Source organism: Microtus oregoni, unplaced genomic scaffold (assembly GCF_018167655.1).
Source record: "Microtus oregoni isolate MIOR12 unplaced genomic scaffold, Mior012 000002F_ref0000024, whole genome shotgun sequence".
Taxonomy (NCBI): domain Eukaryota; kingdom Metazoa; phylum Chordata; class Mammalia; order Rodentia; family Cricetidae; genus Microtus; species Microtus oregoni.
The window spans coordinates 75,855,302-75,870,818 of NW_024543061.1; the positions used below are offsets into that span (position 1 = coordinate 75,855,302).

Consider the following 15,517-nt stretch of genomic DNA (forward strand, 5'->3'; position numbering starts at 1 on the left):
ACAGTTTCTAAAGTCTCCATTGCCCTTGTGGCAACTGATATTCACAGGCTGAGGAACCAACACAAGGCAGTGTGCTCCCTAAGCCCACACTCCCCAGCACTTATGCGTGTATGTGTCTGGATGGAGCTGGAGCTGGTCAGCTGGGATTTTCTAACTTAAATGTAGTGGAAGAGTAGTATCCTGAATTGCATGTCTGAGTCCCGTCACTCTAAGAGCCTTATTGTCTGCTGGAGCCCTTAGCATCCTATGGGGATTAGTGGTAGTGCTCCCGGTCTGTAAAACTTGAACATAAATACACAAGGCTAGTACGTCCTGAAGTGTTTAGTGGTGCTGTGCCCGCGCCCATAGTGCGTCTAGTCGCAGCGCAATCTCACCCTCCTCGGGATCTTCCTTTGCTCAGTTCTGGCTGTTGTGAGGTGCACGGCTAATTTGCCATTCTTGTTGTAGCTACAAGAGAAAGCTTTGCTTTCTTCAGGGAATTGTAATATAAACTGGGATGGTTTTCCCACTTCATAATCGACAACAGCTTTTGAGACGTTTTGCTTTGTAAATCTAGAACTTCTCATAGCTTAAATTGTTTTGCTAGGGATGTTGACTTCTAGTTTTATCTACTGCTATTAAAGCTTTCAAAGTGTAACCTGTGTGCAGTTTCAACAGTTTCCCGCACGTGACAGCTTTTTTCTGTCTGTGTCACTGTATTCCCACAGCACTTGCTGCATTAGTTTGTTTCCTCTGAGGCTCGTCTCCATCTAGCTCATACTGGCCTCGGGCTCATGGTCCTCTTGCCGTAGTTGCCAGGAGTTGGGGTTCCAGAGGGTTCACTGACCTGTGTAGCCACGCTTGCTTATTTTAAGGGAATACCTAGTGTGATGTATTTCTTCCCAAAAACTTCAACAGAAACCCCATCTGCACTGAGAAAACAAAACTCTTACCTGGTTTTAACTGGTTTGAGGCATGAGTGGATTCAACAAGCATAAATATTCAACATATTAGAAGGGACATGGCTGACCACATGAGCTCTAGGCAGACCCACCCAGTTCCAGTGCTTTCCTAAGCCTATGACTTCAGCCAGCTTCTCTTAGCCCTTTTTAGCTGTGTGGTTTTAATGAACTGAGATGATTAAGTAAGGCAGGAAGAGATGATTAGAAGAACAGCTATGGCTGCTGTTCTGTCAGGCATAATCTAGTTTTCAGTGTTACTCCCTTAAATGTGGGCCTTGCTCAACTTGATTTTATCTGTTAACTGGTGACTCGTATATCTCTCTACAGATGTATGTATAATTTCTTTACTACTAGGAATAATGCCTTTCAGCAAAACATCCACATTCCTTGAAATAATCAGTATGTGATTCGTACTTTTTCCAGCTTCAGCCCTGTAGTCTTAGCATCTGCAGCCTTTCCTTGTCCTTTGTGGATAGTATCTCTACTATCTACAGTAGGATTTGTATTCTTGCATGCTCTCTTTCATTGGTGGTAATGAGCAGTCTCCTTTCTACATATTGAACTCCAACTTAGGGGAATCACATTTAAACCGTGACTTGGCACTTTTGTTCTTGTAGCTTTTAGAATAATTTGTCTTATACTTTTGACAGTTTGACTGTAATAAAACTTTGGAATTTAGTAGCATACTCTTGAACCTTCACTTAATCCATTAGTTTATTCAAACTATCTGTGGGTAGAGGCCACTCGTTCGTTCCTGACCCCCCCCCAGACCTGAAATAATCACACGGAAACTATATTAATTAAAATACTGCTTGGCCTATTAGCTTAGACTTATTATTAACTAACTCTTACATCTTAAATTAACCCATTCCTATTATTGTGTGTATCGCCACAAGGCTGTGTCTTACCAGGTCGTTCTGGGACATCTGTCTCCTTTGGTAGCTATATGGCATCTCTCTGACCCTGTGTACTCTTTGTATCTCTTCCAGCCTGGCTATATTCTGCCATGCTATCGGCCGAAAAAGCTTCTTTATTAACCAACGGTAATAAAACATATTCATAGCATACAGAGGGGACTCCCACATCATCTAGATATATAATGAAGTACTGCTTTGCTTTGTTCTATTTGGGTGCCTTGTCCACCAGTATTTGCATGGAACTATATCCCCACCTTATATTTAGACATGTTTTGTTAACATGAAGTTTGGTAAGGAATGACATTTGGACTCCAGTACCAAGTCAGGGAGTAGTATGTTGCACTTGAACTCTGTTTTCTGGCTCTTTTGGGGGGGAAGACCGCTGTTGTCTTAGATCAGCTGTGATGGCCATGTTTGCAGTAGCTGCAGTGCTACGCAGCATTGTATCAGCAGACCCTCCAGGGCCAGTTCCATGCTCTGAATCACTGGGCCTTAACTCCCTTCCAGATAGTCTTTTCTTCACGCACCCTATGCCAAAGGAAGTGCTAACACTCACTCTTGTCTGTTAGCCTCCCACCTTCCTCTGCTCATCTGCTCACCCTTGCCCTGTTTGCTGGGGGTCATCCAGCCATTTGTGCCTCTGTAAGTCCACTTGTCCTTCACAGCATTGCCTTCTTCATCCAGCCTGGCCGAGAACATAGTGCACGGTCAGCATAATTCATCCGTGTGCTGCTGTCTTTGTAGGGTATTGTGGATCTAAAGTGTGAGCCGGGCGGTGGTGGCGCACGCCTTTAATCCCAGCACTCGGGAGGCAGAGGCAGGTGGATCTCTGTGAGTTCGAGACCAGCCTGGTCTACAAGAGCTAGTGCCAGGACAGGCTCCAAAGCCACAGAGAAACCCTGTCTCGAAAAACAAAAAAAAAAAAAACAAAAAAAAAAAAAATAAAGTTGAGTGTGCTTGCATGTGCTGATTGTATGTTCTACATAAAATGAGTGTGCTTCTATGTGCTGATTATATGTTATACATAATTTTTAGATTCTTTCCTAAAAGAAGAATCTACAGTAGAGAACATTGAATTGTAAATTCTTTGTTAGTGTCAGCGTCTCTTCAGTGATTGCTGTTGTCCATGAAGAACTTAGTATTTTCTGCCTAGGAAATATAGTTGAGCAAGTTCAGCACCATAGTCTGGAGCATGATTTGTTGTATATCACTGAATAGAATTGCCAAAATTGGATGTGGTGTCGGGTGGTTTTTTAGAGTCCTTAATTTGAAATGTTCTCTCTATGATCGCTCAAGTATCTTCTAAAATGGTTGTATAATCATTAGAAATCAACACAATGTCTCTTTCTCAGGAGCCTCCACGCCCTATGCATCCAGCACCCTTACCGGAAGCCCCACAGCCTCAGCGTCTGCCCCCAGAAGCTGCCAGCACTTCCCTGCCTCAGAAACCACACTTGAAGTTAGCACGAGTTCAGAGTCAGAATGGCATCGTGCTGTCGTGGAGTGTCCTGGAAGTGGATCGGAGCTGTGCTACTGTTGACAGCTACCATCTCTACGCTTACCACGAGGAACCCAGTGCCACTGTGCCCTCTCAGTGGAAGAAGATTGGCGAGGTCAAAGCCCTTCCTTTGCCAATGGCCTGCACTCTGACTCAGTTCGTGTCTGGCAGCAAGTACTACTTTGCCGTGCGCGCCAAGGACATTTATGGACGTTTTGGGCCTTTCTGTGACCCTCAGTCCACGGACGTGATCTCTTCCTCCCAGAACAGTTAGACCTTGGAGCCTTCAGCTTCTTTTCAAAGTTGCACATTTTGGGCTTGTTTTTAATCTTGTGCATGAAATTTAATGTAAAATCCACCTTGTGCAAGATCTCTTGGACAGATGAGTGTACACACTATGTTTGTTTATAACCGAAGTATAATAAATTCAGCCGGTAAAGCAAGTCTTCCCCTGAACAAGTCAAGCTTCAGGGGCTTCAAATGTAAATTGTTCCTTGCTTTAGTTATGAGGCTGGGGAATTCATATGGGTGTCCGTGTGTGTCTTCTTCTTTCTTTCTTTCTTTCTTTCTTTCTTTCTTTTTTGTTTTAAGCTTTAAATTTCTGGGCGTGTGTTTATCACAGTGCAGTCCCCATTTTCACTCCTCATATTACCTCTCCTGGTGGGAAATGATAGATAAAGAATCTGAGGGGTTGCTGGCCTGCTTCTACCTTTAGGGGGATCTAGAAGATCAAAGACTCGAAACAAAGTCCAAAGAAATGAAAAGAAAAAAAAATATTTAGCTTAAAGCGGATTAATTTTAACAGAAGGGATATTCTTTCCATAATTTCTTTGATTTTTTTTCTGTGTTACTGATTAGGTAAAAAATTTTGTATCTGTACCCCAAGTCCCTAATCTGGCTTCTCCATTTGTGTTGTGCCTTAGAAGCTACAGAAATACATAGACCACATGCCTGTCATTGTTTCTTCTCTCTCAGCTTTCATTTATTCATTGCCACCAAGGACACCACACCCTTTATGCATTTTTAGAACCGAGTTGTGTAGGGTGTGTTTTCCTCATCTTTTATAACATCACTGTATCACAAAATCCAAAAATTTGACTTCTGTTTTCTTTTAATTTTGCCCATTATTTAGCTGCATAAAATAGGCCATGTTGTTTAAGAAAATTTAATGTCTATGTTGTATTGTTAGAGAATCTGCAGGAAGTTGTGGTTCATCTCATCACTTATGGAGAGTGTCCTTTCCCAGACAGTAAATGCTCACGAAAGAGCTGGAGCTCAGATCTCCTAATTCTTCGAGAGAGACCCTTCCTGCTTTAGCCTTCACTTCGAGTGGTGGTGTCCAGTACTGTCTGATGTCATCAACTTTGGATAGAACTTAGAAGCGTGTCCTTTGGGTCATTTCACACAGCTCCGAGATCCGGTCAGCTCATTGTTTCTCTTTCCTCTGCCCGTGCATGCCCAGGGAGTCAGCCAGGCGCCTTAGAGTTGCAGACGAGGAAGGGTGAGGGTGAGCGAGGCATTGTGGGATTTGTGCAGTCACTTTCCAGCTCTTTCCTCCTACAGCATTTTTAAGACATACTTCTGCCTTCATCAGTCATTCTCTTTTGCTGGCATTGGAAGTGGGGAGCTCCAGTCCCGTTGTGTATTCGTGCCTTGGGTGGCTGACAGCAGGAGTCATCTAGTTGTGACAACAGGGTCTTTGATGACTTCTCCCTGGCTTTGCTCTGTCATCTTCAGTGTGCATGAACATTTTGGTTAATGAAGGAAGCCTGCAGTTGCCAAAGTGTAAATGCTCCTAAGCTTCCACATGCAAGTCAGTTTCCCCAAAGTTTAGCGTAGCCTGCTGCTGTGCAGCAAGGACTCAGATTTGTGATCATGTTCATCATGTTACCAGTGTTAGGCAGTGAGAATTTGGGAAGGAGGAAATGATTTCGTATGCAAGATCACCTCTCTGTACCAGCATGTTCGTTCATCACGTGTTGTGGGAGGCACAGGGTTGCTGTTCTCAACATCACTCCTGTCTATGTCTTGAAAAACATACGCAAAATTGGTTTTACTGGCTGGTCTGCCCAATAGCCAATGGAAGTTTCCCGGGTGAATATTTTTGTTTATATTCACTAATCATTTTTTTCTCTTGTTCTTTTTTAAATGTTTCCATAGTGTTATATAATTAGGTGAAGAAAGCCCAGTAGGATTACTATATTTTGTTGTTTTGGCTTCTACTTGGGGATTTTTGTCAAAAAAAAAAAAAATCTTAAATAATGGCTCTAGATGTAACTTTCCTGCAGCAGGTAGTTACCTCCAGATTGGAAATCAGGTATGAAGAGAGACTGTAATTGTTGAGGGAGAACACTCTTTTGGATACAATCTCCTCAGGTGACCTGCCACTAGGCTTCGGCCAGCAGCCACCTTGAGTTTTCTGGCATGTGCTAGGCTTTTTTCTGTGGGGCAGATGGGCATTGGCTTTCTCTCTGGCTGTCTGTGGGGGAGAATGGAAGCAGCCACAGGCCTCAGCACCCTTGGGATTTAGGAGCAGTACATGTCCCATGGCTCTCTGTTGCCTCCTGCTCAAAGTATCACAGATAAGCTCAGTTGTCCCATTTGGGGGATTCATGTTTGCTCCATTTTTAGCCTGACAATACTGCTAAGTATTGCCTCACCGGGAATCCTGGAAACTTCTCAAGTGCCATCTTGAGGTGTCAGGTGTTTGTACGGGAATGAACGGGAATAGTAATGTTTGTTACTCTGCTGTGTCAGTACTTTCCACCCCGTTTTAAGCGTGAGCACACCTCTTTCATGTATGTCCTTGCTGTTGGCATACAAAGACAGCCTTGGTTGTGACTGTTAACTTGACAAGGTGACTGGCCCTGTTTCTCTAGGCTCAAGTTTTAAACTGTAGAATACTTTGTACTGTGCAGTGAAGCGTGACTTTATGAAAGAAACGAGAGTTTTCTTCCTTAGAAATAGTGGGCTGAGCACCATTCCCCTCACAGAGAGGAATCCTCCTTGACCTCCCCTCCCCCATGTGCCAGATAAGGGGTACCTTAAAAGCACGTGTGTCTCAGGGGTTTCAGGCACACCTCTGCTGCTTTCTTTATACACGCCAGATGGGTGTTCTTGTTGCCTGCTCCATTGTGTTAAACATCTTCCAGATTACCACTCGTGTCAGTGCCTGGAGACATTTCACTTCCCGCGAGTTTCCCAGTACTGTGTATGCTTTAAAATGCTGTGTGTGGCATCTTCTCACTTCCAGATGCTGCTATCTCACCCTGTAAGGACCACAAAGACAGCCTTCCAAGTCCCTGACTCGGCCTTAGGCCATTCAGTATCTTCATTATATTTCCTGCTTCCCTCTGGTTGGGTCACATGTTTGGTTCTCTTGGAAATACATGTCCTTGTGCATAGATGATAACTGGGCAATTGTGTGATTCTGCCTGCCTTAATTATTTTCTGGGCAAATGGCTTCAAAGAAATATTTGAGGGGCACACAAAAAATTAGAACAGTAACCATGAGTTTGTCAGTATAGGAGGCTTACCAAATTCTTAAACCTCATCCCCTTGAGTCAGCTGAAAGGGAGTAGCTGAAGAGACACCGCTCTCATCTTCAAATGATTTTATCATGTTCAAACTTTTATTTTTGTGTTTTTTATGTAGAGACAACTGAGTACCTATCATTTAAATATTTAAATGAATTCCCCCCTCCTTTTGTAAATAAGGGAATTAAGCAATCAAACACCTGGGAATCCTAGCTTGAGATTTATTAACAATTTCAAACATAAATGTAAAAATAAGCCCCTCGCAGGACAACCTGCAATCTGATTTTTGTTCATTGCGGTTGAATGTGTAAATAATAAAATGATGTAAGGCCTTCCTGAGGTCTCATTAACTGGACTGTAGCAAGTTGCCCTATTTTCTGTTAGGTTTTGACAGTTTTCATTCTCTTTCCTCCATGTATAGTAGAGTGCTGTTTGTGTACGTGTTAACTGCAGTGGGGATTTGTCCAGCAAGCCTGAAATTTGTACTCTGAAATAAATGATTGGGTTTTTAACATTCTGAGTACTCCAGTTCATTCCGAGAGTTCCCGGCGCGTGTGTGTGCTCACTGTTCAGTGTGTCTTATTTAACCTGTTTGGCAATTCCCTGGCACTCAACCCCCACGTTATTCCCTAGCTTTGAAGAAGTTGCTCTGTAGACCCACTGCCTTGTTAGATAGGGTCACAGTGCCTCCTGTTTGGGCTTTGCCGTTGGCATTGGCCAGCAGGGGAAGGAGAACAAACACGGGAGGTGCAGGTGTCTTAAAATGGCTTTTGACTGAAAATGACCCTCATCTTACAATCAAGCTCAATTGGTTAGAGCTTGGTTATACCATGGGCTGTGTTTGGCATCTGCAGGCAGAGGAGGGGAGGATGGCTTCTGTCCTTTCATGTGTGTTCATTTCGCTCTCCACCCTGCAGGAAATGGTTTTGCTGTAAAATGCCAAAAATCTGAGAAATGGAAGGGAATTTAGTATTTTTTTAGTAAATGTACAGATGGGAAAATAGAGCTAAATATAGTGCCTTTGGAGTCGTATTCACAGCGTCCTTTTCCTCCTCCATCCTCACTGTGTCAAAATTGGTTTCATGGTAACAAAATCGAAGTCATAGACTTCTGGCATCCCCGCATGAAGAGTTTTGTTGAACCGATTCCAGTTAAAGGCAGGAAGGCCACCTTGTACTGTGGGACCACTAATGGCATGGGCTGCATACTTAGACGCAAGGAAGATGTCTGCCACCTGGAAAAGAGAGGACAACATTTTAAAAGACCATCTGGAGCTTGCGTAGTCCTCGTCTTCTACTCAAGGGCACACTGCAAGCCTTTGAGACAGTTTCCTGGGAGCTGCATCCCATCCATGACACGAGCTTCTGCGGCCATTTAGCATCCAAATGGGAGTTACTAGGAGAGCAGCATAGACAGAAGCTGCGCAGTGGGATGGCCAGTTCAGAATTGTAGCCCCACAAGGTTCATTAAGATCACTTTAGTGGTTGTTTCCACGACTCGGTTTTCTTCAGAAAGTGGACTCGTGCCCGTTCTTCCTAGACCAAAGCATGAATTACTGGGAGTAACAAAGCCAGCAAATCCTCAGCAGAGGCTGCTGTTAATTAGGGCAGCAACAAGGGTTCTAAAGGATGAGCCACACTCAAAGGGCTCTCCAGAACCCGACTCAGGGATAGAAGCAAATCTAGTGTTAGAGGGGAAAGAAGGCGATGCTTCTGAAGTAGCCGGAAGACAATGTATGTTAAGCTTATTCGGGCAACAACATCTGGCAGATGGCAGCTTGACTTTGGTTCTTCCATACAGGGTAACAGAGACGGTTTTCTGCATGTTGTCTGAGACAAATGCAGTACTTCCTATACACTTTCCTCTTGAAAGTGTGAATACCATGGAAAAGAAACAACACATGTTGGGGCTCCCTGGTGCCACTTTCTTCTTTATTACCTGGGTTGTACAACATGAAACATCCTTAGAACTGAAGTCTTGCCTTCACACGCCTGGCTGGAAGGGAGAGCTAGGACTCAGACTTGAAGAGCATCTCCCCCGTGAAGGATGGCTGACAGTGAAGGCAAGTGTAAGTGGTGTGGGAGCTTCTCCAGTCAAAGAGATGAAAGCTGCATCTTGAAGCTAAAAGGCCAGCTTATGTATGGGAAAGTCTGGAGCAGCCTGCTCTCAAGAAAAAGGCCAAGCTTGTAGCCTTCACTGGGTCTCTGGTGATTTAGTTCCTTCCATGGTGGCCGTCTATCAATGTGCTGTTAGCTGGCTTTTGTTATTGGCCACGTGAGCAAGCTTCATTTTGCTGCAAAAACCTGAAGTGCTTTGGCCAACTGGGCTAAAACATATTCCTTAATTCATGTGTAATATAGAACCACAGTAGTCTCAGTAAGATGGTTCTTTGGATTTAGGGCCATCATAAAATGTTACTATGCTGATTGTACACATTTTAAAATGAATTTTAAAAGATTTATGTGTATGAATATTTTGTCTTCCTGTGTGTATGTGCACTACACGCATGCAGTGCCATTGGAAGCCAGAAGAGGGCGTTGGATACCCCAGAACTGGAGTCCAGATGGTTCTTAGGCAGCATGTTGGTTCAGGGAATCAAACCTTGGACCCCTGAAAGAGCAGTCAGTTCTCTAAAGCATCTCTCCATCCCTATGAATACATTTATAAATAACTAAGAGCTCTTCTAGACAGGGTGAGGGTGTTGAAGATTGATCCTTCACTATATAAGGTAAATTCTGTTATCTATAGGAACAGTCTGCTTCCTGAATTTCATATATGTTTAGAGACACTGGGCTTTATGCCACAAAAAAAAAAAAAAAAAAAATCTGTCTCTAGCCTAACTCCTCATTAGAAGTAAATTGGAAAGTAAGGTATGTGAGTTACCTTGGTGTCATAGCAACCTCCAGGGCTGGGACTGGCTTCATTCAGGTCCTCACGACAGCAGATGGTATTGCAGGGATCACCCTTACTGTAGGGGTCCTCCTTATAATCTAGGAGACACAAGAATGGGGAAAGAACAGGTATTGGTTATTCTGAGATCTACTTATCCAAAGTAAGAGTTTGGATCCATTCATGCCTGAATCATTAAAGATTGTGTTTGACAGGGTGCCCCCACTGTGGTGGTTTAAGAGAGAATGGCCCCAAAGGGAAGCGACATTATTAGGAGGTGTGAAGTAGGAAGAAGTGTATCTCTGTTGGGGTGGGCTTTGAGGTCTCTCTTGCTCAAGCTTCCCTAGTGTGACATGGAGACCACATCCTGTTGTCTACAAGATGGAGACTCTCAGCTACTTATCCAGTACCGTGTCTGCCTGCACACCGTGCTCCACGCCATGATGATAATGGACTGAACCTCTGAACTGTAAGCCATCCTATTAAATGTTTTCCTTTATAAATGCTGCCATGATCACGGTGTCTTTTCACGGCATTAGAAACTCAAACCTGCTTCCCAATACAGGCATTGCTCTAGGCTTGCTCCAGGGAATGACAAGCTGCAAATCCTTTGCTCCAGGCCTAGCTGCCTCAAGCACCACACCCCAGGGAGAGATACACATGCAGAACCATTTCCCAGCAGATGATAAACAAATTAGCCTTGGAGAGTCTTCATCAAAAGAAAGCATTTATGAGTATTTTAGCTGCTTTTGTCCTTGGGAATTCTGCTGGCAGAAGGTCAAGAGGTGTTAAGGAAAGGGGCCCTCCCTACTTGGTTCATTTCCTTTATGTTTTACATGCAACTTTTTTGGTGTGGGGAGGGCGGTCAGGTAAGAAAAAGTCTGTAGAGCCAGGTGTGGTTATATACACCCACAATTCCAACATTTGCAAGGAGAAGACAGGATCAAGAATTGAATTTGTGTCTGCTTAAATGTGCGTATGCACATAAGCATGTCATGGCGTGCCTGTGGTGGTCGGAAGACAAACTATGGGAATCCTCTTCTTCCACTGTCAAGGACTAGGGCGTCGAACTCAGGCTAATAGGCCTGGCAGCAAGTGCCTTTCTCTGCTGGGCCACACTGCCAGCCTTTCAAAAAGTTCTCTGAGATTTTATAAAGGAGGCAAAAGTTCTATTTGTTCAGCAATGTATGTACAGCACGAATAGTATTCTGAACACTGAACGGATAACTTCTTATAATTCCTTCTAGAACAAGATGATAAACTTGCACAGGGTATTCCATGGGGGAAGGAAAGGAGTTTTGAAGAATGGCTCTTGAGAAATGTGTTACGTACTATTGTATCGCATGATGTATTTCATGGAAGTCACATCAATCACTTTCCCTTGGTCGCGCCTGAAGATTTTGGCTCGTGGAGCTAAGTCATAAGAGTAGTCCAAACCAAGCTTCTGAACCAACAGCGGGTAGCCACTCCAGTTGTAGATCTTTTCATGGAAAGGGATATTGTAGGAAGGCCAGTATCCTGATATGGAACGGAAGAGAAAGATGGGGTTGAACAGAGAGAGGGAGACGGGAAGAGAAGGGGAACAAAACGCGGAGGTTAGTGAATAACAGTATATTTGAGACCCGCCACATGTGTAATTACAATGAAGCGGCATAGGAATTGGAGCTGAGAACAGAAACCTGCCGACCAGTGGTCCCTCTAAACTCCCCGAGGTGGAGTGCTTCTAGGTTTCTGTGGGGAAGAAGAGAAGGAGAGGTTTTTGATTCTCACCCCGAGTTATCAGCGCAATCTAGAATGCAGATAATAACATTATTCTCCATGGAGCAGAAAAAGCGAAGGATAATGTAGTATTCTGGGGAGCAGCCTGACGTCCATGTGGTGACCGTCTGGTGCCCACTGAGGACAGCAGACACTAATCATACTGACGGAAGCACAGCACTGACATCAGAAAACGCAAGTTCTAGCTAAGTTCCTGGATGAAAGCTCAGGTCTCAGGCACCTCACCCCACTTCTTCCTTTTGTGAGAACAGAAGCGAAGGGAGTGCCTATGATGAGTGGGGATGGGGTGGGGTGTTGTCTTTCCCATTCCAGCAAGCTGTTAACTTTCAGGACGGTAGCCATTGTCATCCAAAATTTGCACATCAAGTCACTAAGCAGTAGACATGTGGCACAATTCTAGGAACATCGCAGCTTACACTGGCCTAGGTTATTACCTACAGGACCATCAGTTAAAATGAGGGTGTCCCTAGCCACTATGGAAACCAATATGGAGGTTTCTCCAAACCAGCTCCGGCTGTGGATCTCCTGGGAATGCACTCAGGAAATCTTAAGTCAGCACACCACAGTGACATGTAAATCCATGTTTATTGTTTATGGTCGGTAGCCAGTAGAAGCAGCCCATTATCCAGCCATGAAGGAGTCAATGCAGACAGTGCGACACTCTGCCACAAAGAATAAAACGAAAGAGGGTGGGTCTGGAGATGGTCACAGGCAGGGGAGTGAGCCCGACTCGGACAAACACCGCATTTCCTCCGGAGTGCTTTATAGTTCGGTTCAAAAGTAAAACGGAGATGACGTGGACAAACAAAGGGGCCTAGCAGGAAAGGGATGGAAGGAGGGAGCAAGGGGGGAGTATGGTGGGTGGATGAGCTCAAAGTGCACGGTGGACTTGGAGGAAACGTCTTTATGAAGTCCTGCACCACGTACAGTGAGTCTACTTCAATTCTAAAAATTAGGGGTTGCTCTACTTCAGGGAGTCATTTCCGACCGCCATGTTCTTTGGCCCTTGTGTGTGTGTGTCTTTGTCCTTTTTTTACTCTTGTGTGGGAAGCTCCTTATCCAGGGAGAAGCTACTGAGACAAAGCAAATGTTTAACTTTGCAGGGGCACAGAACCAGCGCCAGGAAGAGCGGAGATAAGGACAGCACTGAAATTACAGGTAAAAACAGACTTGTTGCTAGGCTGGACTAAGTCACAGAGACTCAGAAGTGAATACCACCTGGACTCACAGCCTGGCTCCAGCATTACTAGGTATGTGACCAAGGACAAATCATTCACCTCTTTGTGCTAATGTCTTCATCTTTATAATGTCAATAATACTTTTCCAGCATCTGTGGTGTTTTGAACGAGCAATGTTCCCCACAGGCTTGTGTGTTTGAACACTTGGCTTCCTCTTGGTGGTGCTGTCTGGAGAAGTCATGGAACCTTTGAGAGATGCAACCTTGCTGGAGGAAGTGCATCAGTGAGGGTGGCCTTTGAGGATTTATGTACTGGCCCCACTTCCCCTCTGCTTTGTCTGCTTCCTGCCCGTGGCTGAGGATGTGATCTGTCTGTTGCCTGCCCCTGCAGCCTGCTACTGCGCCTCTCCAGCTGTCGTGGTCTCTCCCTCTGGAACCAGCAGCCAAAACAACCGCCTATGTAAGTGACTTTTGATCATGGTGCTTATCACAACAAAGGTAACTAATCCAGTATCACACAGTGGATCCTTCCTTTTTAAGGATCATTGTAGACACTAAGTGTGTTCAAGCAGCTGTGGGTACTTACAGTAGTGCCAGTCTCGGCGATAAATTAATTGTTGGTAATACTATAGGAACAGCTCCCTCCAAAACCAGTCTCTGCTGCCCTTCGCAATCTCATAAGGCCTCATCATTGACAAAAGCATCTACTATGGAAGTGGGTGTATTCCCAGATCAACCTGGTGATGTTTAAGCACTACCATCCCCTCTTGGAAGCATGATTTCAAGCTCAGTTGCCGTCTGGCTCTTAGAGGCAGCTCTCTCTCTCCTCCCTCTCTCTCCTCTCTCTCTCTCTCTCTCTCTCTCTCTCTCTCTCTCTCTCTCTCTCTCTCTCTCCTTTTCTTCCATAACCCTCTAAATTAACTTTCGAAGAAGAAGAAGAGGAGGAGGAGGAGGAAGAAGAAGAAGAAGAAGAAGCACTGCCTCCATCCCAGAGTTGCTTTTTTTTTTTTTTAATTTGAAGAATGGTTACACAGTATCTTTATTTGAGAGCATCTCCTATTTCTTCCTGAGCCTTTATCTTCACAGCAGAATGTTTAGTATAATGCTTCTCTGGAACTTCCCTGTGAGATCAAACATCAGAACAGAGAAAAGACCCAGAAGGGTGGCCAGAGCAGTGGTTCTCAACCTGTGGGTCACGACTCCATTTGCATATTGCATGCCAGGTATTTACATTACAATTCATAAGAGTAGTGCAATTTCAATTATGAAGTAGCAACAAAATAACTATGGTTGGGGGTCACCACCACACGAAGAACTGTCTTAAAGGGTCTCCACCTTAGAAAGGTTTGAGAACCAGTGGTCTAAGGGGCCCTAGGGACGTTTTCTTCTGTAGTATAGCCACTGCTAAGTTACCCAAGCTATTTTGTCAATCTCCCTAGTTAAACTCTACAGGGCTCCCCCATGCCCAGAAAAAATAAACCATGAAAGCAGAAGGGACGGACTGGGAAGAGGAAAGGGATTGGTGAGGGTGGGGAGGTGTGGGGGAGAGGTGAAGGAGAGGGTGCTATAAAAACACGTGTCTGTGTAAGATAGCATAATAAATCTACTGTTGTACACAATCAGTGTATACTCTGTGTAAGATAGCATAATGAGTCTATTCTTGTACACAGTATATACCAATGAACAAACTTTTAAAAAAAAGTCATTGTAGGAAAGTGGCAAGTGCTGTTAAAGTTTCGACCTGGTGACCTGCACCACAGGTAAATCTGGCCTCTTTTAAGTCACTGTCATGTGATCTGTCACAGAGACAAAGACAAATGACCATCATGATAAGCAGTGTCTTTGTGAGGGGATAAAGACAGAAGGCCCTCAAGCTCATTTTTGCAGATTTGTGTCTTTTCCCTACTAAATTAGTTTAGTTTGGATCACATTTTCCTACCGGGTAACTTAGCACCAGAGCAATAACTTTGGCTTCCGAGCTCTGGGATCTTAAAACGATGAGCAAGCAATGGTGGGTCTATGTCACGGTTGCCCTGACTTACATGGAGAGAGCAGGGTTGGCGAGGATGGGTCATTTACCTGAGATTTTGGGGAAGCCAAGATTCAATCCCTCAGCTTCACCTGTCTGGGCAGTACCCCTGATGACCCCTTCCACTAATGGTACCCTCTTTAGTAAGGTTCTGTTAGGCCCAGTACTTCAGACCTTATTCCGGTTCTCCCATTCTGGACTCTCAGCCTTTGCTATAGGACACTCCAGAGTTTGTAGAGAAGCAATTTGGTATTATTGCTTTTCCCGCCTGAGTCAGAGCAACAGCCAAAAAATGTGCTGAGAGGAACTAAAAAGTCAGCCTCCAGAATTAAAGAAGGAGATCGTTGTTAGGGCTGTTAGAGGTCAGAGGGTCATGTGCCTGACAGGCGTCCCAATCTCCAATGAGAGAGTGAGGTCCCTCTCACCTGTTGTGCCGAACACAATAATTCCGTACCAGGAAAACTGACAGAAAAATTTCCGTACCAGGAAACCCACTCACACACACGCCCCTGTCACACACACTCACCTCACACTCACATCCCTGTCACACACACTCACCTCACACTCACATCCCCGCCACACACACTCACATCCCCGTCACACACACTCACATCCCCACCACACACAGTCACACACACACACATCCCTCACACACACACACTCACATCCCCGTCACATACACACCCACACACACACACACTCACATCCCCACCACAGTCACCACACACACACACACCCCTCGCACACACAC

General features: G+C 44.7%; 2 protein-coding genes across 6 annotated transcripts in view; one reads left to right on the forward strand and one right to left on the reverse strand.

Annotated features, from left to right (window-relative positions):
- The window catches only part of LOC121466380 (activating transcription factor 7 interacting protein), an 88,730-nt gene extending 81,326 nt beyond the window's left edge, over positions 1 to 7,404 (forward strand). For all 5 annotated transcript variants that reach the window (XM_041680055.1, XM_041680089.1, XM_041680064.1 and 2 more), the window contains exon 15: positions 3,211 to 7,404. In XM_041680055.1, coding sequence (XP_041535989.1) covers positions 3,211 to 3,630 — 420 coding nt within the window. In that variant the 3' untranslated portion in view covers positions 3,631 to 7,404. The remainder of the gene's footprint in view (positions 1 to 3,210) is intronic.
- The window catches only part of Plbd1 (phospholipase B domain containing 1), a 48,822-nt gene continuing 40,404 nt past the window's right edge, over positions 7,100 to 15,517 (reverse strand). The window contains exons 9-11 of the mRNA XM_041680100.1: positions 11,114 to 11,299; positions 9,776 to 9,882; positions 7,100 to 8,126 (exon numbers count right to left, since the gene is read on the reverse strand). Of these exons, the coding sequence (XP_041536034.1) occupies positions 7,953 to 8,126; positions 9,776 to 9,882; positions 11,114 to 11,299 (467 nt within the window). The 3' untranslated portion in view covers positions 7,100 to 7,952. The remainder of the gene's footprint in view (positions 8,127 to 9,775; positions 9,883 to 11,113; positions 11,300 to 15,517) is intronic.